This window comes from Halichoeres trimaculatus, unplaced genomic scaffold, assembly GCF_033239565.1.
Source record: "Halichoeres trimaculatus isolate MK-OKI-2021-1 unplaced genomic scaffold, fHalTri1.1 fHalTri1_scaffold_10, whole genome shotgun sequence".
Lineage (NCBI taxonomy): Eukaryota > Metazoa > Chordata > Actinopteri > Labriformes > Labridae > Halichoeres > Halichoeres trimaculatus.
In genome coordinates this window covers 25,149,115-25,175,936 of record NW_027437187.1, presented here as the reverse complement: position 1 = coordinate 25,175,936, position 26,822 = coordinate 25,149,115, and the positions used below count along the sequence as shown (strand labels likewise).

Sequence of the window (26,822 nt, the reverse complement as noted above, 5' to 3'; positions counted from 1 at the left end):
GGATGGAAGACATCCAGCAATTCATCTTCTTTGTGATTGCCATGTGACTTTTTTGTTACAAAGTGCAATCAAACTTTGTTTCAGAGAAGACTGTGTGCCGTGAGGAGAAATACAGCAGCCTGTCGCACAGTTGGTGATGATACCTTAATCAAAAGACTGCAGTGTTCATATCTCCATCTTCTGGGGTCGGATGGTATTTCTGGCACCCCAACAGAAGGGTACCAAAAAGTGGGATAATATGGGTTGGCAACTTGGGGACCTATCCTGGAATAAGTCAATGAAAATGCCACAAAATGCGTACTGTACAGAGACGAACTGAACTGAACCACTTGGTGGAAATGGGGCTATACACGCCACGCCAAAAGAAGACTACTCTCACAGTAGAAATAAACATGTTTACAGCCTGGTACAAACATTCTCTCCCATCTGAATAGCCAATTTCTCTAATGCCACACACTGTTTAAGGGTTTTCTCTGACTCAGCAGTTAAGAAGATATTAAGGTTGCGAATTTGTCCAATCAGAGGCACAGCTCAGCTCAAAGCTCAGCTGATTGACATTGTCACTGTTAGTAAGGGTGCTTAAAGCCCACATAATTTTCGGTATTGCCCATGTCGACAATGTGTATTTGAAATCCTGTTTCAGAAACAAATGGCTGATGTCACAACTATGTCTACCTGTTACACAGTCTTTGGATTAGATGCTGTCAGTCACTAGTTAACAGGGTCACAGATTACACTGAAACACCAGCAACTTCTGTGGCTGCCAGATATTAGATGTTCTTTTGTTTTTGTTTTTTGTATCCAAGCTCGGTTGACCAGATCTGACCTTAAATAAGTAATATTAACTGCTGATAATCTTAATCCAATTTTTTACTTTGTGTGGTCCATTAAAAAGTTGGTTCCAGACTCACTTTATGACCTAATATGACATTGACTCAATATGGAAGGTAAATAATAAGTGAACATTGAAATTGTGATTAATGGAAACAGATGTCATCCGTACAGCTACTTTTAATAAGAAATGCTTAAATTGAAAAAAAAAAAAAAAAAAAAAAAAAAATATATATATATATATATATATATATATATATATATATATATATATATATATATATATATATATATATATATATATATATATATTGTTATTGTTATTTTAGATGTAGTTTTCTGCCTGCACATAAAGTTTTCTGGCTTGTTTATTATAAACTAGGTTGTATACTTAGCTGGCTTGTGTACTTGTCTTTGGCTAGAGAGAGTTTCTGGTTTACCGACACATATTTATGTCTTGATATTTCACAGACTGTAAATGTCCACTGGTAATGCAGTCATAGGTATCAAGTTGAATTTTTGTTTTCAAACTCCTCTCTGGGGTACAGGTTGGATTTCTCCACTGAAAAACATCTGAATATTTGTCCACTCACTGATGTCTTCTAGCCACTCAGTGGTTTCTTACAAAGAGTTGTTTAACATCTGACAAAGCAATTTTATTTGGGTAGAAGACGCAATCAAACCATTGTACACCGCTGTTTACAAACAGTAAAGGGGTTGAGAGGTGATAGCTTACAAAATGACAAATAAGTGTTAAAAGTGCATCTTAAACATTAGATTTTACAGTATTTCACTTTCATACGGGGATCTGTATTTCGCAAAGACTGAGCATGGTGAGGATAAAAAAAATAAAAGCTCGGGTTGGGGAGTTAGCACCCGTACACATGATTCCTGGCTGCGCCCCTGCTCAGCGGCAGTCATATCACAGATGACAGAGGGGGGAAGAAGAAAGCACAAAGAGAGAGAAGGCAAGGAAAAAGACAGCGAAGGAGGAGGAGGTCTGCGTTAACTCCGCCTCAGTCTCGGCTCCTCTCGCAACCCTTCTTCACAGCTTCTCACGTTGAGGATAGAGAGAGAAAGAGGAGAAACAAGAAGAAGGGCGCACGAAGAAGAAAAGGAAGGGGAGTAGCAAAACGACCATGGCAATATCCGAAACCTCTCAGCTTGAGATAGTGTCCGATCACAGCACACCTCCACCACCGTCGAGCAGTGCACGGAGCATGCAGCCGCACAATAAACAGAGTCCAGATGAATGAGGAGCTATCTACCTGGGCCGTGGACAAAATGAGGGTCATCTACATCCAGAACGCCGGTTTCGTCGCAGCTTTCTCGCCTTTTAGATGTGAGTCGGTGATGTTGGCAGCGTTTAGGTCGACGGATAGTGTGAGCGAGCCAGTATTATCCTTAGCTAGATCATGCCAGTCAATGGAGGTGTGAGGGAATAATATCCAGGATTTTTTTTTCTTTCATTGGGATAAGACTCGCATGTACATTATAGCCAATCATCTTTAAAGAGAAAGTGTATCCAGGATTTGGATATCTGAATACACATTTCATTACAATATTTGATCTAGTATATGATTATTATTTTTTTATCCAGTGATATAAGATTATGTACCAGCCAATTTTAAACCGATAATGTCATATAAGACTGTTTTTGTGCTTTATCCGTCATGGATTGATTATATAGCGATAGTACAATGATTAAGTAGAAGTAGGATTCTCTGTCCACTTTGATCAAAGCTGTTTGATCAACCGAGACAATCTGGAAATGTTAGTTTCCACATAGAACAATATGACTAGTAGGCTACGCGTTATTCTTTGTAATTTATTTATTTATTAATACTATTATTAGACCTATAATATTATCGATTTCCTTAGGTAGCTAGTTTGACGTATTTAACAGTGGGAAGATTGTTTATACACTTCCCTAGTGAGATGGAAACCGCTTATTTATCGCCCCACCGGGGGGCCTCGCGCTCCGGGGCCCAGAGAGGTCAAACTTCCGCTGGTAAACCGGCTGCTGGAGGGGATCCCTCTCCTCCAGCTCAGGCTCCAACTCCACCCCTACCTGCCGGAAGCTCACCTGAGGGGACCCCGGCAAGCAGTGATGGACGAAGAAACTCGGGCGTGAAGAAACACCACCACAAACATAACCTGAAACACCGCTACGAGCTGCTGGAGACCCTGGGAAGAGGCACGTATGGCAAAGTTAAGAAGGCCATCGAGCGGCACTCTGGCAGAGAGGTGAGCCCAGTACTAAATTCTACTTCAATACTTTATTATGCAGGCCCGGACTGAAGCCTCAAAGTGTTTTGATGTTTTTTGGAGGCGTGTGCGCATCCCTCCTTAGGGAATTCCCCCTTTGCTCTAAAGGACTCAGGGGACAAGGCAGTTGTAGCTGCACACGCCTCGTCCTATGATGGTCCTCATGACCGGATGTTGAAGTGCAAATCCAGCTTCTAAGTGACTGATGTAACTTAGAGCTAAGCATCACAGAAACCCCCTACTTCTCCTTGAGTAACCTCTAGGTCCTGGTTATATTTCAGTTTCTATATCAATTCTTATTCCACTGTGTGTGTGTGTGTGTGTGTGTGTGTGTGTGTGTGTGTGTGTGTGTGTGTGTGTGTGTGTGTGTGTGTGTGTGTGGTTAACAGGTTAGTCCACTGCTCTTTGTTTCTTCATAAAGACACAAAATATTAGCTGTTGTGTCCCAGTAGGCTGTACATGTCTCCAAACAGTTTAACGTGTGGCAAAATTTGACCCCTGTGAGTCTGATCTGGCAGGACATGAGGAACTTTCCATGCACAGAGAATGCATGGGGGAAACTTTATTGTAGGTCAACAATGCCCCCTCCCATGCTTTCATAGCTCCTGGTAAACGCATGCTCGATGGGGGGAAACATAAACCCTCTGGTAAGGGCTTACTCTCTCTTGGCCTGTCCCACTTGGCTCCTTGTTGTCTCTTCAGTGTGTTTTCCTATTTATTATTGCCATAGCAGCAGCTCCAGTGTGAAGTATTTTACTTTCACTTGAGCTGTGAAATTGCACAATGGACATTGACTGCAAGGTCAGAGTATCATATTTCAAAATGGGTCAGTTTGGCATGCTGTTCCCTTCCAGTTGGCTTAAACTTCTGACTTCAGATGGCTTATTCAAGATTTTTTTTAGTAACAGCAGCACAGGTTCCATGCTTCTTTGTATTTATGATGTGTTCTAACCATACATTTAGCCTCTCTTGCTTGTTCTGAGGACTGGAAGTTCCATCTCCTTCCTTGAAAATAGATTTTTTAGGTCAAATCTTGGTGGCCTCGTGCCTTCCATTCTCCTGTAATCTGCTGTTATGTCCTTAAAATAGCACCCCGGTCTAAATAAGCATGTCAGTAAATGGGACTTCCTTGCACCACTGTGTTTCATGTGGGAGTTTGTATATCTAAGGAAAGTCCTTTGAGAATCCTCTCCACTGCACAGAGAGAAACAGCAGAATGCAGACGGAGCGTGACTTCTGGCCACCTCACAGGCCACGTGTGTGTCTGGCACTGCATCGCCAAAGTTTACTTGACCTCTGACCTGAAGCCTGTCCCATGAATGGAGGATACAGCAGCATTGGGAGACTGTTATGCAATCATCTTGTGTCCTTTTACTGTTTCTTCTTGATTTGCTCCACAAACGAGAAGAACAGAGAGGACTGAGTGAAGGGACAGACTAAAAGTTATGTGTGTCTGTGTGTGTGTGCACATGAGTGGAGCAAACTGAAGGCACTCGAGGAAGATTGATTAGATGTGGGCACATTCAGCATGTCAGCGAAAGTGGAACTGAGTGACTGCCTGGTCTGATCTACAAAGCCATACGTTGTAGTATTTGGCAGCTCAGTAGAACATTATATGCAGTGCAATAGATCATAGAGATCAGAGGGGAAATGTGACACATGCACAGGCTCGAGTGTTTGTGGAAGATGTGTCTCATGTTTGTACACTGGTGAGAAAGATGGAAAGGGGTTGTCTTTATGAAGTCTGTGCCATCTAAGCAATTAGAGTGAAAAGGTTATGGTGACAGCAGGGCCTAAAATGGGAAGTGACACATGAAAGGCCATCCACAGCAGGAAATGAGATTGGAGGGGAAGGTTAATATCCTGTGTGGGGAATCCATCGTACTCAGGGAGGGGAGCATTTAGCACGGATACACACAGGGGAAGCCCACTACCATAACAAGAGAGGGGCAGCCTTTGTTAAAGGGGTTAGGGAGTCATATTAATATGAGCTTAAAGCACCAGATTACATCATTGCCTAACAATGGATTCACTGGAGGGGTACGTGAAAGGGGGAAAACACTGACATTCCTATGCTACATGTAGTGCTGTTGATGAAGTATCAAGATTCTTGGATCTGATTGGGAATACAGGTCTCTGGAAAAGTGACAGTGTTCCCTCCAGCTTTCTCCATCTAACTTCATATCAAACACAGTCAACATAAGAGATGATCATGAGCGTCGGAAAACCCAGGGAAGAGCGAGCTTGCAATAAATACTTCATCAATTTTAATGGCCTGAGAAAGCACTGGAAGATGTCAGGCTTCAGTGAAGCGAAACATGGACTTTCACTTCAAATAGGCTCTTTTACGAACTAGGCTGGTTTAAAGGGGCAACCAGACAACGCAGGGCTTCAGTACCTGGCAGGGGCCAATGTGGGCAGCAGAGCAGGGCCTGTTTACTGTGAGTGACAGTAATAGGGATCCACTTAAGGACAAGCGAGGCTGTGTCAGCCAGCCAGGCCAGCTGGCAAGTGGCTGATCTGCAGTCCTGTTTAATGATCCACATCGAGGTCAGTGCGGGGAAACATGAGGAGATACATACAAGATACCTGGCTTTCTCTCAAGCCCAGTGTGGGGGAGCTAGTCTGTTAGCATACAGTGTGGGGTCTGAACCAGAACTGTTGAAGTTCGATTACTATCTTTCAAGGAGAGAAGACCGTTTTCAATCTCAATGGGGATGGTTCCAGAGTGAAAGTATACTTTATGTTTTTATATTAACTTTCTAGGCTCTTTCTCGTTTTTTTCCTAAACCAATGAATTCCTGAATTACTTCCTCCACTGAATCCAGGAACGTGACTCACATTCTGGCTTGCTGGTAAACACAGAAGTAAAAAAAAACAGTGGCTCACATTTTTGGGGATCAGTGGTAAAATGTTAATGAATCTGATGAGGTAAAGGAAAACATCAGTGTTAAGACACAAACAGCTTTTAACCAATTATGAACCCAGCGTGTGCACCCCCTCGGACCCCATCTTGTTTATTATGGTGTCATTTCTTTAAATTCTGTGTAATCAAGGCACGCTCTGGAAGGAGAACTATTCCGGTTTGGGGTTATTTTTATTGATGTACATGGTAATTAGCCTGGCACTTGCAACTGCCTGTGGTTTCTCCTGCATGAAATAAAGCTGGGCTCCTGAGAGTACCAATGTTGGGCTAGGAGAGGACAAAAGTTTAAACTAACAGGATCCAGAGTGAGCAGACTCCATACAGGCCTGATCAAAGCAAACCAAAGACCTGATTCCAGAATGTTTAGGCTACAATTATAGCAACATGTGCGAGACTGTGCATTCTTCATCGGTTCATTCGAAGATAGACACTAACCTCTCCTTTAAAGCCACAAGGCTAGAGTCCTGAGAGCATGCTGTCGCAGCTGCATTCCAACAGCAGTGATGAAAAAATAATCAAATCAAGTGAGGTACTGGATTGTTCAGTTTCTTTTACAGGCAAACCAGCAAGACAAGGAAACTGAATCACATCCTGCACCTTTTTCCTGATTTCTCTATAAAACTCCCAGAGGGTCAACTATCTCAAGCATGGGTGTTCAAAATTAGCATGACCGAAATAAGAGACAGGGAAGTAATTTAGTATCGTCTCAAGGTTCACTAACAGGGAAGGAAACACGGCTGTGGAAGTTAATACCGACATCTGATTTATGCAGGAGCACTCTGACCTTCGTGACTCCTCGACTTCCTCAAGAAAGCAGGAAAATTTAACACCTTGCTTACCTTTTTTATGAGACATGTGCTCCTCGTTGGCTCCAAGGATGGACATTTATCATGTTGGCCTGTCATGCAGTTGCTCCATCACTGAAATATCGCAACGACTACAGAAGTGGTTCCCCTGAAATCTTGACCATACCTTCATAAAATCTGAAGGAGGAACCCTGCTGATGAACCACTGGGTGATTCAGTACTCTAACTTGCTGAAACCATCATTACAGCAGCGTGACAAAGTCAATATTCACTGTCCCAAACCTGCGAATACAAGCTTACACTAAACCCAATGTTAGCACGCTAACATGTGTAGCAACATTGGGAAAATGGTAGATGTTCTCTGCTTGATAACTTCATTGTCAATACATGCATTTTAGCATTACTTTAAGCTAGCATGTGTTAGCATTTATTCTAAATAATATATAATGTGTAGCACTTCTCCATACTGGCACGGCTGCAGAGCCATGTGTGGTAAAAACTGCTGCGTCCAAATGGAATGTTGTCATAGAAACACCATATTTCACCTGGTCAACTAAATACTTGATTTCTGTGTGTACACAAGGGCAAGGGGCTAATACCCTGTTAAATGTTTGGGATCTGATCAACATGTTGAAAATATCTCCTGTCATTGCTTTAAGGCCTCCTTGAGCATCCATCAACACATGCATCCAAATAGACTGTATACAATGAAAGCATGTATACATGAATATGACTTTCATAGGCTGTCTTCAAAGTAAAGTTTGGGCCTCAGATAAGCTAACCTAGCTTACACACAGACTACAACCCACTGAATAATCAGCACAGTCGAAGACTAGGATGATCCCCCTTGGTTGATTCATTTAGCTGTTCTATTAGCAACACCTTCTGATGAGCTGTTACCTCTGTGGGACCTTTGGGGGACAGGGTAAATCAAGTGTTGAGGAAGTACAGTGTATTTAGTGGAGAGCTGTATCAGAGTTGGCTCACATGATTTAACTAAGCCATACATCACGTGGTGTACAGTATGTTCTCGGTACTCAGAGCCATGTGCATTTTAGAGTTCACAGATAAGATAATGAATGTGACATCAATGTGTTGTCTTTTAGTCTCAGTTTGCTTTGGCCATATCTCTTTCAAACTAAATGAGAATGTCTGTGTAATCAGTTAAAGCTGTAAGAGAAAGTACAGTGTGTTAGAGATATCTTAACAAGATGCAGCCAGGCTGTCTCTTCCTTTAACAAGTCTACATTTGAAGCTGCTCAAAGTCATGTGATCCAAGTGTGGTCTGTCTCTCTGTTTCAAGGTGGCTATCAAGTCCATTCGGAAGGAGAAGATCAAAGATGAGCAAGACATGGTTCACATCCGCCGCGAGATTGAGATCATGTCATCCCTCCGCCACCCACACATCATTTCAATATATGAAGGTGAGGACCTGTTTCATATCAGGACACACACGTACACACAACACATCAGAACACATCATCCACATAAACAAAAGCACATATATCCTGACATGCTTTGACATGCAGATGTCACAATAAGGCCTGGACTACAGCTCTGCCATGTTATTCATCTTCTCTGCATGAATTTTACTCATACCAGTAAAAGTCTGGTTGGTGATGGCTTTGACTTTGTGTGGGTCTGGATCCTTCCGAGTGTGTGTGTTCGCACGTGTTCACTGGAAGTTTGTGTGTAAGAGCGATGGTATTCTAAGGGATTGCCTCTCCCACATCTGAGGGGTCTCATCTCTTGTCTTCTGTGGTCTTGATCTTTGAGCCAGACATCTGCTGATACTTAAAAACAACTGCAGCTGGGAACCAGACTGTACTTAGATATATACATGTTTGTGTGTGTGTGTGTGTGTGTGTGTGTGTGTGTGTGTGTGTGTGTGTGTGTGTGTGTTTAATATATTAACTTTTACATATTTGTGTCTATGTATGAGCATAGGAAGACCCTGGATTGACCTAAATCAGCACAAGGCATGCACCGTGTCTGACCTGGCCCAGTGCAATGAAAAGAAAGGAAAGGCCTTAAACCTTCCCTGGAGCAAGGACCACATATTTTTACTCCAGGAAGAGACCCTCTAAATATCAGAGCTTTCAAGTCAAGCTTAAAAGGCTTGGATATTTACCACTATATTTTAAAACAAGCCCTTTTAAATGACCTTAACCTCACTGTAAGAAAGCACGGATCCCAGGTTGAACAATTCCCATTGAATTCTTTCACCGTATGGCTCTCGATTAATCATCCTTTATAATGTCGTCTGGGCTTACATGTGGGCAATTAAAGTCACAAGGCGCTGCAGCATGAGTAGGTTTCATATGATTTGTGGCTCATGACTATTTTTATGCCTGTGTCAACAAAGCAACAGGCTCAGTGCCCTTTTCAGTGAAACTGCCCTGGCACAATGGCATCTGGTCTATGTGCCACTGCCCAAACAGGCTTACCCACTGTCCTTTGTTCTGTGTCAAAGTCCTCAGGTTATCACTAATGTGTATTAGTGACAAACAGCACTATTTGTCATGGGAACGTGCCAGTAGTCAGCTGGAGGGCCAAAGTTTAATGGGTCTTGTGGAAGAATGATTAAAAGAACACCCAGCTTTATAAACTCCGAGCAGGCTGTGTCGTGTTTCTACATGTGCAGTTACCCTTTATAAGCAGTCTAATTTACCAACAATCGCAACCAGACCCATTGCCCTTGCTTTTTCTCCCCAAACCCAGCGTTTACTGTTGTGGCCTGGCCTCCGCCCAGCCTCCCTTTAGAGATATATAGGAGGCCCTGAGATTTGTGTATCCGGCAACACCCTCTTCAACAGCCCCTGCTAACTGCCTTGTGTGAAGCAAAGCTGAACCAGATGTGAGTGTGAAGATTGATTTTTACCACTCCCTCATATTCTGCATCCATCAGCATGCAGTGAGGGGCATCTGAAAGCGGATTTCACTCTTTGCTCCCCAGGCATATCTGAACTCCCTTTGTAAAGACATCTCTAAGAATGTAATGTATGACTGAGGCTGTAAAGTCAAGCCTGACAAACTAACACGAGTTAAAAGAATAGTTGGCATTTTAGGAAACACACTTATTTGTGCTTTGATACCACTCATGACACAGTGAATATGAGTCCACAGCCAGCAGCTGGTGAGTTAAATCAGACTTTATGGAGTCCACACTCCCAGCCAAAAAACAATCTGCTGCTGGAAGTGTCATATTTACCACAGATGTGAGAAACCTTTTCCTTTACGGTGGAGGGGGGGTTAAAGAAATAAAGCAATATAAAGCTAAAACAAACATAAAATCATTAATCCCGCTGTGAGCGAAGGGCCAACAGTTTTACTGCCTTCACTATGCTGCATTCTCTCAAGGTGACATCAGCCTGGATGGTAAGTGAAGCTTTGAGGAGCTTTTATTTTGGTGGTTCAGTTCAGTTATATAAGAGCAATTGAAGACAAAACCTGCTGAGGTATCCGACATAAAAAACAGATTAAAATGCTTAGTTTTACCATTCCCCAGCATTAACTGTACCCTGTCACTCCTCTCCTCAGTTTTATTGCCGGGCATTGTAGATAGATTTAATGTGGTTAACAGTGAGAAAAGACAGGATGTAGAATGCAGACAAAGACAAAAACGCATAAATAAATACATAAATACACACTTAAAATACATTTCATACTGTTTTTGTCTTTCCTACACACACAGGTCTAGTGCTGGAACCCTTGTAGTTTCATACACACACACAAAGGAACACAAACTGTAGAGGGCACAGTCGAAATCAGTGTTAAAAAATATTTCTAAGATGATCACGTTCTGTATTAAATTGCAGCAGCACTCTGCTTCTTGTCCTGCATGCTTGAAACAGTGGTCTATCATCAGTGCAGGCTGTAGGACAATAGGTGCTAATTACTCAGATGCGAGAGCCTGACCTGCGAACAAAAGCCCCAATGAGTGACAGTGAGCCTGTAGCGGTGGCCGCTGTACCCACCGGGCTGTAACAAACCCGGTTATGTAAGCCAGGTAATTACTTCACCACCAGGGGTCAAAGGTAAATGAGAGTACAAGCTGAGAATTGGCTCTGCAAGAAAAACCCCATCACAGATCACTGTGAATATCACCCCAGGTCCCCACTCTGTGCAGCAATCAGAGGGCTGGAATGTGTGTGTTTCTTCCTAAGCAGCCAGACAGACACGATCAGGGAGCATTAGCATCACTCAGCAACTGTGTGGGGATTATCTCTTTAAAAGGTGGGGAGGATAGAGTGTGACAAACTATGAAGGTGCTCACTCAAGGGTGCAGAAAGCAGAGGCCCTCACCCCCGGTGACCCTGCTGTGTGGGAAAGTCAACCCGGAGCGACGTGGCGGAGTGTGTTGTTGTCATGTCCTCGGATTTTCTTCCCTGTCTTTCTCTTCCCACACATAACCATTTTCATTCCCTTCATGCCAGGGTGCTGGGAGGGGAATATGTTGCCAAATCAAAATTATACAGGCTACGTACAAACACAGAATGATATGTTTGCTGACTGCAGATGGTTAGTCACCAGATGTGCAAAAACCCACAATTTTTTCTTTTTTTAAACTTTAAAAAAAAAAAAATATTTTCACTCATTTATAAAACGGAACAAAAAGAAATATTCAAATAAATAGAATGAAAAGGACACATACTTGAGGGCACACAAGCTTCAGAAAGTCATGACAAATAGTGTCAGGGGAGTTATTATTTCCACAACCAGGACACCACAGAGTAGCATCCTCTTCCTTCTACAAAGGCGACTCATTTCCCATTTGTTCTAAAAAGTTGGAGCCAAGTTTTTCATCATGATTTCCACAACTATGTATGGTCATTCTCTAACATTTGGGTGTCAAGTTTGTACAACTCTAACTTAGAGCTTTTCCAACAGAGATGAAAAGTATCTTTAAACATAATCCTGACTTAATTTCTGCATGTTTTTTCTTGTTACAACCGGAGACAGAGCCTTCACATCACATGCACATTACACATCTTGCATTGCATACTACATGTCCACAGATATAGGAGAGATTAGCAGCCTGCACCGTCCCCAGCACTGCTTTTGTCATAATTTCCTTTCCTTTCCTTTCCTTTCCTTTCCTTTCCTTTCCTTTCCTTTCCTTTCCTTTCCTTTCCTTTCCTTTCCTTTCCTTTCCTTTCAGGGGAGCAAATATTACTTGTCTCCTATCATTGTTCTTACACAGAAAAATCACTGACACTTGAATTTCTCTCAGATTAACAGCCGGATGCTCTTGTCTATTCTTTCTTCTGTGACAAGAGGATGTTTCAGAGTTTCAACATAAACTGTTGTACAATGTATTTCCTAATCACACGCACACTTGTTTTTGAGGAGAAGAATGTTGCAGTGTGTTGAGAAATGTGTTGACACGGTACAAGGATGGTGTGATGTTTTGAGACTCTGTAGCTCGACTCTACAGTGTATCCTCTCTCTTTCTGCAGAGCTTTCTATCCTTTCCTAAGCTCCTGTCTTTTCTCTGTTTTTACTGCTCTGCCGCTCTCTGAGGAGTGGGCTTGATTGAGTTAACAGCCCCTCCCTGCAATGTTGTAAAGGAGCCAGACACATGAGGTGGGGTTTGTGGTGATGTAACCTTGGGAGAAGTGTAAAGATGTTATGCACTTCTCTGGAATTTGGATTCCTGCTCTAAAACCCCCCCAAAAAGTGTGTGTGCGTCTTATGCATTACAACGTCTGTTTGTGATTGTAACGTGATAGAATGAACCTGGACTGCCTTTGCCAGCTGTCCTCCTATCTAGCATGCTTGATGTATTTCCTTGAAAGTAGATATTAATGGACTCCAACTGTGTTCTTATCACTTCTTAGTGTTTGAGAACAAGGACAAGATTGTGATTGTGATGGAGTACGCCAGCAAGGGCGAGCTGTACGACTATATCAGCGAGCGGCGGCGCCTGAGCGAGCGGGAGACGAGACACTTCTTCAGACAGATAGTCTCTGCTGTGCACCACTGTCACAAGGTAAGAAAAAGCGCACTTCTCATTGAGAAAAACATGCCCTTTTTTCCTTTCTTGGTTACCTTATTTCCCTCTTTGCCTTCCACATGCACACTCAGACTTTGTTTTCCTAGCGTGCTTATTGTAACACTCACTGTCCAGCTCTTTAGTCAGCCATACAGCCGGTTAATCTACAGGCCCAAAACGGTATGCTTTTCTTGGCGCACTAGCCGAAGGGAGTCATCTGTTTCTGAGTGAAGATGGAACACAGGCCAGTTTAATTCAGGCTTACGCTCCGATTACAATGCACCAAACAGACTCCTGCATTAATTCTGTCCTCATCTGTTGACACTGAAAGCTGTCCCAAGATACCCCCAAAGACTTCTCCCCTGAGATTTAGCTCCAGTCACACAGATGCCAACCTGCTGCTCCAAGACCTACTTACACCCATCAAACCCCTCCCCAAAGTCTTGTTTGGATGGGCTCCCCTCTTGTCATACTCCCAGCTGGAGATAGATATGATGTCATGGTCCTCAGATAGGAGAGTCCCAGACAGTCATGAATGCTGACTCATCACCACCAAGCACAGCCTCGCGCCGGGTGGGGTGGTGTGAGTCACTGACACAACAAGCAAGCAACCATTTTGCCCTGGTTTCTGTCAGTCAGGAGCTATTTGAACAAAAGCTCCCTTCAAAACAATAACCATCGTATCCGCCTGCCTGCATAGCACATGTTAACTCTGAGGTTGTAATTTTTTTTTTAAACCCAGGAATTGTTTTTAATCCCAAGATGTTGTGAGAACATTATTCACACAGGGCGGTAATTACAGACTCATGTTAATGTGACACATGCAAGTTGAATTCAAAAAGAAAATCACAGCAGATGTCAGCATAAAGATGCCAGAGGGGACAAGAGCAATTAAAGAGAGGTACACCAACAGGCTGCTCTGATTTCCCCCGAGAGCCACATGCTCGCTTTGTCATGAGTAAATCATCTCTTCCACCAGTCAACCGTTTGTTACCTCGCTCATGAAAAATGCATTGATAGATTAATTAATCATGACTTTGTTTGTTATTGCCTTTCAGAACGGGGTGGTGCACAGGGACCTGAAACTGGAAAATGTGCTACTGGATGAAAACTGTAATATTAAGGTAAGTTTGCTCAAGGATGTAACAAAGTTATTTTGTGTCATGCGAATGAAAAGCTCCAACCTTTTTTTTTTCTTAAAAGAAAAAAGATGTTGAGTGCTCATTATGCGACAAAAATGTGGGCTATGAGATGAAATGAGACATTAAAAAATGTTTGATAGACACAACATATGAGAAAAGTTGAAAGCACAAGTATTCTATTGTAGTGAATAATAATAATAGTAGCATAATACATCTTTAATATGATTTACTGTAATTATGAGAAAACTTGACACTAACTGTAAAAAGACTTGAATTTACAACAAAAAGCAATGAGATTATTTGTAATAATGAGACAGAAGATCATAACGATGACACAAAAAATCTTGTGAGAAAGTTTTTCCTCAGTCTTAATCATTAGAATCATGAGATCTTTCAAAGAATTCCTTTTGTTGATTCACATAATTATTTCCCATTGTTTCATCATCATGACTTCAGACCTCAGACTTTTAACTTAAATCTTATGGTTAAGACTGTTTGTGTCTTAAAATAACAACCTTTCTTCTTACATAAACTAGACTTTTTGTAAAAAGAAAAATGAAAAAATCACGATTTTTAATTCTTCATCTCATTAGTTCAACTTTGTGTTACTGTTTATCTCACTATAACTTTTATCACAAAGCTATCCGCGTTTTTCTTTCCATTATGGCTGACAGTGGTAAGGATTTTGACCATACACCATACACAAGTTTTCAGATTCATTTGTTATCATCAAAGCTGAGTTTGATTCTTTTTGTCCTGGTGGAAACCAACTTTTGAAGAGACTGAGTTCCATGATTGAATGAAGATCATAATTCTTATCACATGCTCACCAGATGGGTATTGATTTTAAGTGTAAAATCTGCAATGTCTGTATTTTCAAAAGTGTGCAGCAGTCATAGGTTAAACTCCCTAATAGAATTATTGAAACATAAATAGCAAAAAAACAAACATATAAAATGTACACACTGCATTAGCATAGCAGTCTAGGCCATTCAACACCACAGGGCTTTAACACATCATCTGAAAATAATCTTTCTGTGAGCGATAAACAATCACATGCAGTGTGTTGATTTTCCATGTGCCTTTATTTCCACAGATTGCTGATTTTGGGTTGTCCAACCTTTACCACAAGGACAAGCTGCTGCAGACCTTCTGTGGCAGCCCACTCTACGCTTCACCAGAGATCGTCAATGGGAGACCGTACCGAGGCCCAGAGGTGAGGCCCAGTCAACCAAACAGTGACGATGGCTATAAAAAATGCAGCTGTTCTCTTGTGAACTTAATACCCAGGACAACATTATCTTTTTATGTAACCGTCTTCATCCTTATTGTCCTCTCGAGCTGTTAAGTTCAATGGGAACCCCTAAGATCTCTCACCTTGTGCAGCTTTCATCATTATTATCTCACTAGTGATTATCATACTCAAAGAAAGGGACAGGCTTTATTTTTCTGCCTCTTTGATGGGATTACTATAAGGCTGCAGTCAGAGGGAGGTCTTTCTTGTTGCAGCTCCACAGTGGGTCAGCTCAGATATCGTCTGCATCCCTCCCCCGTCCTCTCCATCCTCCCATGTGTTGATCCTTTGAAGTGAGGAACTGGAGAGTAGTTTTCGCTCACTTTTTTTTATTCATCTTAATGGGATTAGAATGAGTTCTACAATGTTAAAAAAACAACGCCATGGTCAGAGCTAAATGATTCTGGTAAAAGATAGAGTGAAAACATTTCTCAAAAGCCACCGGGCTGGCAATTCCAGAGTCATTCTGACGGGCGTTGTCTCTTAAATCGCATCAGTTACATAAAACAAAGCAACAGAGGAAGGAAAAAAACGTGCATTTTTAGATTTTCAAGTCAAACCGTTCAATTTAGCATAATTCACTATAATTTCCTCCAGAGTGCTAAAAACTACAGCAGTCCGATTGGGATCGAAATTACAGAACCTCAGTCGGGGTGAGGCCACAAATTGCAGCAAACACATGCAACGAAAATAGAACACAACAATAGTCCGTGCCCCGTCTAGCCCTCAAAACATTCCTGGAGTTGGTCAGGATGCTTAGGAGGAAGTACACTAGCTCCTTAACTGGCCTATCTGATTTCCTCTTTTAAAACTGTCTCAATGACTTCAGCCATCATCATCAGAAGAAAGTCTCATCCTCTCCTTCCTATAAACACATATTTCACATTCCCCTCTCCGTCACTTTCACACATAGAAGCACACAGAGACACTGAATGGCGACATGTCTCTGCCGAGTTCTTCGGGGCCGGGATATCTCGCCTCTGCCATCTCTGCTGGACTCATTACCCTCCTCCATTTCCCACCATTTCCCACATCGCTCTGCACCTCCTTGTGCCCCAGACACAAAGTCTTATGTAACCGCTTACTTAGGAAGCCACATTGCATTAGGGTTGGTGGTCAGAAAGTGCTTGCTTCTGCCTGACAGAGCAGGAAAGAGAGGAGGGGAGGGGGAAATTATCTTAGAGGAAAAAAGCTTCCCCCACAAGCAGGCAGGCACTTATCATAATTTCTATGAAGAAGCAAAGCTCTGTTACAAACCTCTTTAACAGGGATGTTCTCTTGAGATGCTGGTATGTGTTTGGAGTCTAATCAGTGCATCATTTTAACGCCTGACATCATTCATTCCATTCAGCCTTAAAAAAGTTTTCTTTGGTGTAGGGCTGGGCGATTATGGTAAAAATAAGAATCCCGATTATTTTAAGTGATATTGAAATCACAATCAATATACACAATTATTCATTTATTCAAAAACTTCAGTACTGATTTAAACACAACTTTAAAGAACCAGCAAGTAGCACATACAGTATTATTGATACACATAAGTCACACACACTTGCTGTGGCTGCACATGGAACACAGAAGAGCTATGAAGCACAGGAACTTTCATACGTCTACACTGTGCAGCATATTAATTGTTTTTCTTCGATTATATTGTTTTTATGATTGTCAAATGGTAAAATTGAAATCACGATTAAAATCCAATTAATAGTCCAGCCCTACTTTGGTGTAAACTGACAATGATGGTCAATTCTGACAGTTAAAAGTAGATTAAAGCCATTTTTTGTTTTCTCCAGGTGGACAGCTGGGCTCTGGGGGTGCTGCTGTATACCCTGGTCTATGGGACCATGCCATTTGATGGGGGTGACCACAAGAACCTCATTCGCCAGATTAGCAACGGCGAGTACAAAGAACCTACTCAGTCCTCAGGTACTCCATTTGTTTTAATATTCTCTGAAAATCCTCCCTGACCCCAGTGACCTTTAGAATACTGCGCCCATAACATGTAAAGATCTAGTTGGTAAGCTGCAAAACTTGCAGCGGTCATTTCCCTGCAGGTGTCAGACGTTTCTTGTTTTATTTTCTGCTAGATGCTCGTGGACTGATTCGTTGGATGCTGATGGTGAACCCTGAGCGCCGGGCCACAGTGGAAGACATTGCCAACCACTGGTGGGTGAACTGGGGCTGGAAGAACAGTGTGTGTGACTGCGAGACCCAACGGGACCATGGTGGCTCACCGATGCTGGCCCGCTTCATCGACTGGCAGAACCGCACTGAGCCACGTGGTTCTGGAGTAAAGGCTGCTGTCATGCCCCAGCTGCTGCGCCAGAGGCCCAAAAAGTCCAAGAAGGAGAATGTGGAGGCAGGACAGACCCACTGTGGAGCTGAGGACAAGCCAGGTCTGAAGAGGCCTAAGGGGATCCTCAAGACCAGGGTAACTGATCAGCAGCAGTCTGCCAGTCCAGAAGAGGGGGAGCTGGGTCAGGTGGTGTTGCCTAAAAGCGCTGAAGTTGGAGACGAAGCCTCAAGTCCAGATAGAGAGGAAGAAGAGCCAGCTCTGGGTGGGGGTTCGCCAGCTAAGATGGTGCCTACTCTACCCAAGAAAGGCATACTGAAGAACAACCAGCAGCGGGAATCAGGGTACTACTCCTCGCCAGAACGCAGCGAGTCTTCCGAGCTGTTAGGGGGCGCAAGTATGTCACTCCTTGCAACCTCCCCGCCTAAGCGAGTGATGGGAAGAAAGGGCATCTTAAAGCGTAACGGCAAGTACTCCACCTACAGCGGGCCTCCATCAGCAGCAGCAGTTGCTGGAGTCCTTGGCGAGCCTCCTCCCTCTACCGACTCCGGTCTGTCTCGCAGTCAGAGCCGGCCTTCCAGCATAGTCGGGGAGGACAGCTCTGTTCTGTCCCTGTCACCCAGTTCCTTAGGCGGGGCTGAGTGGCACCCCTCCACAACCCACCTCCGCCCGAACATCAGAGCCTGCGTCTCAGCAGAAAACCTGCTGCAGCTCGCCAACTTCAAGGGCTTCCAGGCAGCAGCGCCGCTCCAGGGACCCAAGTTCAGCCGTGGCCCCAGATCAAAAGGCTCCCCGGCAGACAATGGCAGCTTCTCCATGCTGGGGGACCTGGAGGACATGACTCAGGTGTACCAGCAAGCTCTGGATATCAGCAGCAACCTCACCTAACAGACTGGGGGCAGAGAGAGAAACCAGAGGGGATTGAACAAGACTGTGTGTGTGTGTGTGTGTGTGTGTGTGTGTGTGTGTGTGTGTGTGTGTGTGTGTGTGTGTGTGTGTGTGTGTGTGTGTGTGTGTGTGTGTGAGTATGTGTGTGTGTGTGTGTGTGCGTGTGTGTGTGTGTGCGCGCAGATGTATCAAGATGGTTTTAACGACCAGTGTGTTACTGGGATTTACCTTTTAGGAGGTTGGGGTTTCCCATATGAGGCTGAAATCTTGTTTGAAATGATACATCTGCACACACTCTTGTACACACAGCTCTGTCCAGAAGGAGAATGTAGTGAGAGAGGAGGATGAGGCATGAAAAGTGCTACCCAGTCTGCTTTCTTGGCCCACCCATAGACTTTGCTGTGTTCAACATGTTTACATATTCAGCAAGAAGGCAAGTTAGAATCACAAATGCAGCGACCAGAAACTGGTTGTATGCCACCAATCTTGAGTTTACAAAAGCACCTTAAAACTCACACAGAGCACATGCTTTTGTGATCTTTACTTCCTTTAAAAAAACAAAACAAACCAGGGTCTTGTTCCAAAAATAACTGACATTGCTGATTATTTATTAATATTTTTGTAGCTTTTAGTTTAAGTGCATAACTGGTGGGCGCTGGCTTGTTACTGGAAGAGTCCAAACTCTTTGTGTGGAACTGACATATATAATTATGTTACTCAGTGATAATTGGAAACATATACATACTCAACATATATAAGTATGCCTGTGTTTGTAAAACATGCAGGCAGATATACCTTCATAAATGCATATGTCCTATATATGTGTATGATACTTGGGAATATGTAGGAAGTGCCTTTTTTGATTCATACTAAAAATTATGTATGTCATTTCCTTAAAGTGGAGGGAAAAGCCAGGCCAACCTGTCACCAGTTGTGCTTTTTTTGTTCTGATGTTGTTTGTGAATGTGGAGAGACCCAGGGCCTTATGCACACAGCTTTACATGTTTCAGGGGTCAGAGGTCAAACTACAGACAGTAGAGATCAAACAGCCTCGTCTCTGCCCTCCTTCATCACACACAGACATCTCCAAGAAAAAGCCTTCTTCTGTGTTCTTTGTCAGTGTTTAAGCCCAGAGTTTGGTTTGTCAGCAGAGTAGACTGGCAGCACCCGAAGGTCTGGAGGGACTCTGCAAGTGGGACATTTAGTTTAGGGAGATGGCGCAGACAGCATCTCACAGTCCTGGAATGTGCCTGCCTCTCTTGGTCCTGTTTTTTTATCACGCTTTTTTAAGGTTACCTGTTTGAGAAAAAGCAGTTTCGGGAGAAAATCAGTTTCTGTTGTTTTTTTTTCTTTGCCAAAGACATAAAATTGTTTTTTCATTGCCACTCTCCTGGATATTCAACCCCCTAAAAGAGCAAAGTAAGGCGCTTTGTTTGAGCCTGCTGATGACACAGCAAATTCCTCAGACAAAGGGTGGAGACGTGTTGGTGCTAGAGATCACTATCAGCACCAGCCAGACTCAGCACAGGTGGGATCTGCGGTGCATGCTCAGCCCTCCAGCTGTGTATACTAGTGCATTATGTCAACCAAGCACAATTAGCCAGCTATTGTTTTCATCTGACAGTAAAAGAGGGAGGGAGCGTGTAGAGATTTATAGCTAGAGGGAGACGGAAAGAGTGTAAAAAAAAAAAGTGGTGCGTGGGAAGGTGTTGAGTTTAGAGAGGACTTTTCTGTAGCATACAGAAAAGGTCATGGAGTTGGATTCATGTTTTTGAAGGAATTGCAACGTAGAATAGTGAAAGTAAAGAAAGTGACTAGAAAGAGTAAATGAAAAGTTTTTATTTGATACCAAAGATATGTGAAGCTTTGGTAGGGATGGGTCAGGGATGGAGAAAGTCTTCTTTTTTTTTGTTTTCTTCAACTTTGGAACCCCCATTGGTGAATGAAATCATTCCCGTATTGGCTTTATATCACGTTTGTTTATTTTCTCTTTTTTGGGGGAGGCTTCTATTTAAGATGCCGGAGGCTGTTGATACAGCTTGAGGGTCAGTCAGTGTGTGACATGCGTGTTCTGCATGGCCTCAGAAAGTGAGTTATGCTTTTCAACTGCAGAGAAAAAGTGGGAGAACGGTGACTGACATCATCCAAAATATCAAATGATGTGAATGGAAAACCATGCAGGAGATGACCCGGAGGTGAAAGATCGCATGTTGAATGTTTTCAGTTGTTCTCTGGTGTGAAGGAAAAGGTCCTGGGTACTGGTTCAAATGAAAGACCCGCTGCGTATTATATTGCATTTAATTGCCTTTTTGTATTGCATTTTATTGTCAACTGGATTTACAGTGAAAAAATTATACTATGTTAGTATTTTGTTTTATTATGCTTCTGTTTTTGATTTTCCAAAATATAAGAAACTTTATATTGCTTTATGTTATGGCAGAAAAATACTTCCTTCCTTGAAGTATTAGAAAACTTCAAATCTGATGTTTTTACAGTGGGGAAAGCCCATCTACAACTACTCAATAGCAAAAAACAACCCTCAGTTGTGAATTGAAATATGGCAGTATGCAAAAAAAATGTGCCAAAATACCAAAATCTGACTCCAAAAGAGTTGCATTTCCACCTTTACCTTGGCAGGGGGGATTCAAAATAACAAGATAGCTTGGAGAAAAAAGAAGAATCTGAAACTCTAACTCTGCCAGACTGGAATTAAGTGGCGCATATTTTTTAGTTAGCAGAACGTCTATTCATAGGAAAACTTGACTGGATATTGTTATGACAATAATAATAATAAATTAGTATTATTATGTTATTTAAGTATTATTTTTTTGTAATGGCTCATTTCTTTTGTCGGCTTTTGCCGCGTTGGTTTTCCTTTTTTTTTGTCTGTTGGTGATCCTGGACTGCCAAGGTTGATTAAGCTGTGTGCCTTTGGTATTTTTTATGATTTTTTCCCCCCTTTTTTAATATTGAAAACTATTATCAATGTCTTTTATACTTTGTATTTATTGGTGATAAAGCCATTAAATTTGTCGTGGAAATAATCCCTGTCCATGCTTTGGTCTGCTCTGGACTGCGTGTTGTGTTCAAGGACAAACTGCACAAAAAAAATCTCAGTTGTTTGTTCCAAATAGAGTGGTTTCATCTCATTCTGAAAGCAGTGGCCAAGTGTGTTTTCAAGAGTAACAGAACAGTATGAGTTTTTTCAAATCCTGTAAAATGTCTTAATTCAACCAGACAGGTGTATTTCTACTCAACACAATGCCTCTGTAGTACTGTATCAAATAAATGGATCTGGAAAGGTACTGGTGTTTGTTTTTCTGTGTGGTTTAATTGCTCATTTCTCTGAACTAAAGTTAGAAAATTCTTTTTAAGTATGAAAAATAAATACAAGTTTAACCAATTCCAAAAAAAAAAACTGGGATGCTGGGTCATATTGGGGAGGAAAAAATTGATGAGTAATTACCATATTCAGTGAAAAAGCAGTGCTACTACTTCTTCACATGTTGAAACTTAATAACATGTTATAAAAAGCTGTGCTTTTGGTAAATGTGATGCCAGCAACATGTTGTGTTAAAAAAAATCCTTTTAAGGAAACATTTCCTAACTTACTTGCAACAGGTTAGTGACTTAACTAGGTCCAAAACACTCATCCTAAAGAGGTTGAGTCTCCCAGGAGTAAAGATGGGAGCAGAACTCTGTGAGAGACTGCGTGAGCAAATAAATCAGCAATTTCAGAATAATGTTCCCCAGCAAAAACACCAAAAAATGCACTTTGGGGTTTCATCCTTCAATGGGCTGCATGTTGTTGAGTGTTGTTCGATTCCCCGGCCAAATAAGTGCCTTTCAGTCTGGAGTTTGCATGTTATCAGACAGAAAGCCTTCATCACTCTATGGTGTGACCAATATCACCTCCACTGAATGATCTGAGTTACATTATGCTCTGTGTTTGCACTACTTTCAACCATGGAGACATTCAGCATACAGGCACAAAAACAACAGTATGGCAGTTTATTGTTCTTTATTTGGGAAAACATATAAATGTGCTCCCATACTAACCCTAGCCCTAACTCTTTTAACACCCTGCCAGCCTTTGTATGTTTCAGGGGAAAGCCTGACACTTGGGTGAGTTCAAGATGGAAGGGTGCTGATTAAGCTATGAATTTGGAGAAATTAATATCCTGAAGGTTAGAGTAGGACAAACTGTTTCTGTCCCACTCCTTACAGCAGGGACAACTTTGACTATTACTGGAGACATGACCTGATTTCTTTTCCTTTTTAAGAATGCGTGACCCCAAAACCTACATGAATTCATGGAGGAGGTCTGCAGTGAAGGTGTCCTATTTCCATCCAGACTCTGTAAGTTACACTATCAAATAGGGGCAGAAAGTTGGAATCAAGATGCCACCCCTAAAGAGGCCAGGTCATTTTGACTTGGTTTGAAAGAATTTGTCAAACCACATGGCCCGCTCAGAGCGAGCAATCAGGCCTCCCAAAGCAGAACACTGAATGAGGCCAGTTTGAGGCGGTGACATTAGCCAAAGTTTCCACTCAGCCGCTGCCTTAATTTGAACTTAATGGATGTTAAAGTAATACTCCACCCAAAATCTATTTTTGAAGCATTTAAAAGTCAATCACAAAAGGCTTAAAAGGTGGCTGTAAAAGTTTTACAACAAAGTCCCTCACAGAAGCAAAGCAGCTCTATTAACAGTAAACTCCGGTTTGGCTTTTCCAGTGGGTAAAAATAATCAAAACACCCACTAGATTTAAACCCAACTCTGCAAAACAAAGAGAACTGCAGCTGCCCACAACACAATACTTTTGTTATTCTAGATGTGTAATCATTGCTTAAAGTTGTCAAAGAAGTTATTTTTGAGTGAAAAACCAGGTGGATACATATGGATTACTACTCACTGGATTTTACTCAGCCAGGTGAGGCAAGGACTAATTGAGTGCAGCTTTTACAGAGGAGCCAGCTGCATGTGGCACTAAATGTGTAAACCCATTCCAATTAGAAAGAATGAGCCAAGTATTTTGACTATTTCACTTTTGACTGAGTTTAAACTGGTGTATTTAGGCATGCTTTGAGAACAGTAGAGTGATTTAAACATCCTGAGCACATAGCAGGGTTCTTCATGATAAATGGCATTGCTTGTGGTATACATGTACAGTTTGTTGTTCATTTTCACAAAAGCAAACAAAAGCAAAATACTAAAGTAGTTATTCACAGTCCATCACTGTGTCATCATAAAGGAGGTTACTCCTCTGGCCAACTTTCTTGTTCTTCAACTTTATTCTTTCCTTTTTTAAACAAACTTAATCTCTTGCAGCTATTCATAAAAAATTTGCCTGTTGTGTTAATGTGACAAATAAAAACTAACTACCATCAAATGGGAAATTCTGATGTTAAAAGATAAAGCCAATGTAAAAATATTAAAAACTGCAGTTCCTTTAGTGTCCACTTGAGGCTTGTTGGTGCCCGAAATGTAACAATGATCCAAAATGTAATTGAAAAAATGTCGCAATGCCAGAAATGTAATAACTGGTCAATAATGTAACAAAAGTGCTGAGCCTGGGATTTAATTAAAATATATAAATTAAATTTTATATATATATATATATATATATATATATATATATATATATATATATATATATATATATATATATATATATATATATATATATATATATATATATATATATATATATATTATAACCAAAAAGTTAATTTTCTTTCTTTTTTCTTTTATCCCGGAAAAGAACATTTTGGGTCATTGTAAAATTTCAAGTGGTCATTGCAAAAGCCAAAAAAGTCCCTGTTGACACCTCTTTTCACAGCAACATTTAACATATTTCTATACCATATAAAGGTTTATTCCAAGGATCTTGTTTCTATATTCTGACAAACACTGCATAGGGGTTTGATTTGTCTTAACTCATTTGTTTAAAAAAAAAAAAAAAAATCAATACAACAAGTAATGTATTTGGAGAATTAGAGGTGTGGCTGAGTTTCCTTAAAGGCAGGTATGATGTTGTCTGATGACTCAGCACACATCTTTTTTAGGTTGACTAAGAGTAAAGTTAAGTAAACATGTATGAGATGGTGACTGCTATCATTTAGTTTCAGAAATCTCTTTAGAGATCACTGAGTGACATTATTGAGACTATGGACCATTGCCCATGTTTTAAAATGTCACAATGGACCATATTTCAGTCACTCATTTTCCTGTTATCATCAACATGTGTATTGCTGCAGCAGAGGCGTGTATCTGTGGTAGTGGCTACCAGAGATCAGCATATGTTGTGCTTTTTTTGCCATTTTACATGTGACAGCCATTGTTCTCATAAATATTAAGAGTAAAAGTAAAAGTAAGAAATTTTCCACACAAAAGGTAGCTGTCTACGTTAAATATGTGCCCAGACAGTAAAAAAAAAACTTGGAATCTGATCTTTAGGTCTAAACATTGTCCCAAAAGCTCAAAAGCTAAGTACTTATGTTGCTTTTTTATTGTTATGAAGGCTGCTGAGCACGTGATTGACTGTGCACCTTAGCCAAAATAAACAGGCAAACCTAAAATGCTGGGAATAGTGCAAATGTAAAACAAATCCTCAGGGCATGTATGTGACAAAAGTGTTGATAATACCTATTCAGTGAATGGTCATTTTATTTGAGCCCTGCATACCTGATAGTAATTTATTTTTTAAAAAAGTTGACTATCAAAGTCTTCAGAGAAAAGCTTTTTTGGTGATTAGAAACCTGACAGGGTCAAAGAAACTGCTGCAGACAAGATGGAGCAAAGAACACAGCTTATGTCTGGCACCGCTAAGAAACAAGAGTGTCTGTTTTTAGGACTTGGAGAGTCCATTGATTGTCGAGGGAGAACATTGCCGCTGCTGCTGCTGGGTTAATTTGATCCACATTTCTGCGAGGGGGAGTGGGTGGTTGGCTGGAAGCTCTGCAGTCTTTCGGGGCTTTGGTTCTGATGAGTACAACAGCATCCTGAGCTCGTGCGGGCCAGACACAAGCTGCAGGCCTTGAAAGGAGACAACATCAAATACTTGTACAGTATGGTGCAGAGTGGGATTTCGGTTTCCTCAATCACACATTGAAACTGTTACCCAAAGACTCAAATTGGCCTTTGTAAGCCAGTCTGGACCATGAAAGCAGCTTTTAAGCCTTCTATTTGTAAATCCATCCTTCATCAACAGTCAGTTTTTTAACACTGACAGAGCTGCACTAAATAACATCAGTCATCAATGAAGCAGTGTTTCTTTGGGGGAATTTTCTAAAAACAGAATAACATAATTATCAATGGAACCAGCTCAGGTCTTTTTTCATTTTCATGCAAAGTCCAGCTGTCAAACAGTAAGCAAGGATAAAGCACAGATGTTGTACTTCAAGGACAGGACAAACAATAACAAAGCAATTATGTAACAGTTTAAACGTTCATGGAAATTAATTTTCACTCGCATGCAAGGGCCAAAACAGTGCTATTGAGAGAAAAAACTCAAATTCTTTTGATATTTCAACAGCTGCACCTCTGACACAGATATGATCTGAGTTTCAAAGGGATTATTTTATGTCTTCTGAACAATTTCTGGTTCACTTTTGACCCTTAAACAAAGTCCAGCTGCTGGACCCTCTGAACTCTTCCCTCCCTCCATCTGCAGAAGGCGAGCCTGTTTGCCCCAGGAGGTGGGGGTTTAGTGATGGAGACGGTATACCCATCTGTACATTAAAAATGCTAAACCACCACAAACCCCTCCCAGAACACCTCATCCGGTTCCTTCACATTACCCCCAACTCCCTGCCTTCCAGATATGGAGGTCTGCATAATGTTGGAGGATATAAGTGAAGTGCAGACTTGAGAGGCCTCTCTTTTTGCAAGCAGCACGGGATACAAGCCTTCACACGCAGAGGGGATTCAGCACATGAAAACAGGGGTATCTAGACAAGTAATGACTCTTTTTTTCTTTCAGAATTATAATGCTTTGTCTGAAAAAAAGGAGAGGAGTGTTTTGCGAATTGAGCAGAAAGCGGTGGGAGATTTGGCGAGGTCAGCGCTGCCTTGGCACATCTTGCTGCTGTTGCAGGCAGGATGTTCCACAGTGAAGGTTTAGGGTGGCTGTTGTAAACTGAGCAGCCCGTTCACTGCAGGAAAAATAAACAGAGGACCCGGTCTGAAGAAAGTCCTGAGTACAGTAGAGTGTGTGTTCCCGGGTTAAGCTGACACACTGTTTTAGAAATAACGGTCTGAGAAGCCACTTTCCATGCGTTTGCACTTACACACATGCCAGTATTTTTATACGTCCTCTTTCATTCTTTCTCACTCTCATTTAAAGTTCACACAGGTTCCCTAACTCACATCCCTGCAG

At 41.7% G+C, this 26,822-nt stretch overlaps 1 protein-coding gene across 1 annotated transcript; it reads left to right on the top strand.

The window, feature by feature from the left end:
- The first annotated feature begins 1,741 nt into the window (after window positions 1-1,741).
- nuak1b (NUAK family, SNF1-like kinase, 1b) lies at window positions 1,742-21,740 on the top strand. The gene is made up of 7 exons (XM_074677989.1): window positions 1,742-3,078; window positions 8,135-8,255; window positions 12,672-12,823; window positions 13,885-13,950; window positions 15,065-15,184; window positions 17,056-17,188; window positions 17,350-21,740. The coding sequence occupies exons 1-7, from the start codon at window positions 2,770-2,772 to the stop codon at window positions 18,441-18,443; spliced, it is 1,995 nt and encodes a 664-aa protein (XP_074534090.1). The 5' UTR covers window positions 1,742-2,769; the 3' UTR covers window positions 18,444-21,740.
- The last annotated feature ends 5,082 nt before the right edge of the window (window positions 21,741-26,822 follow it).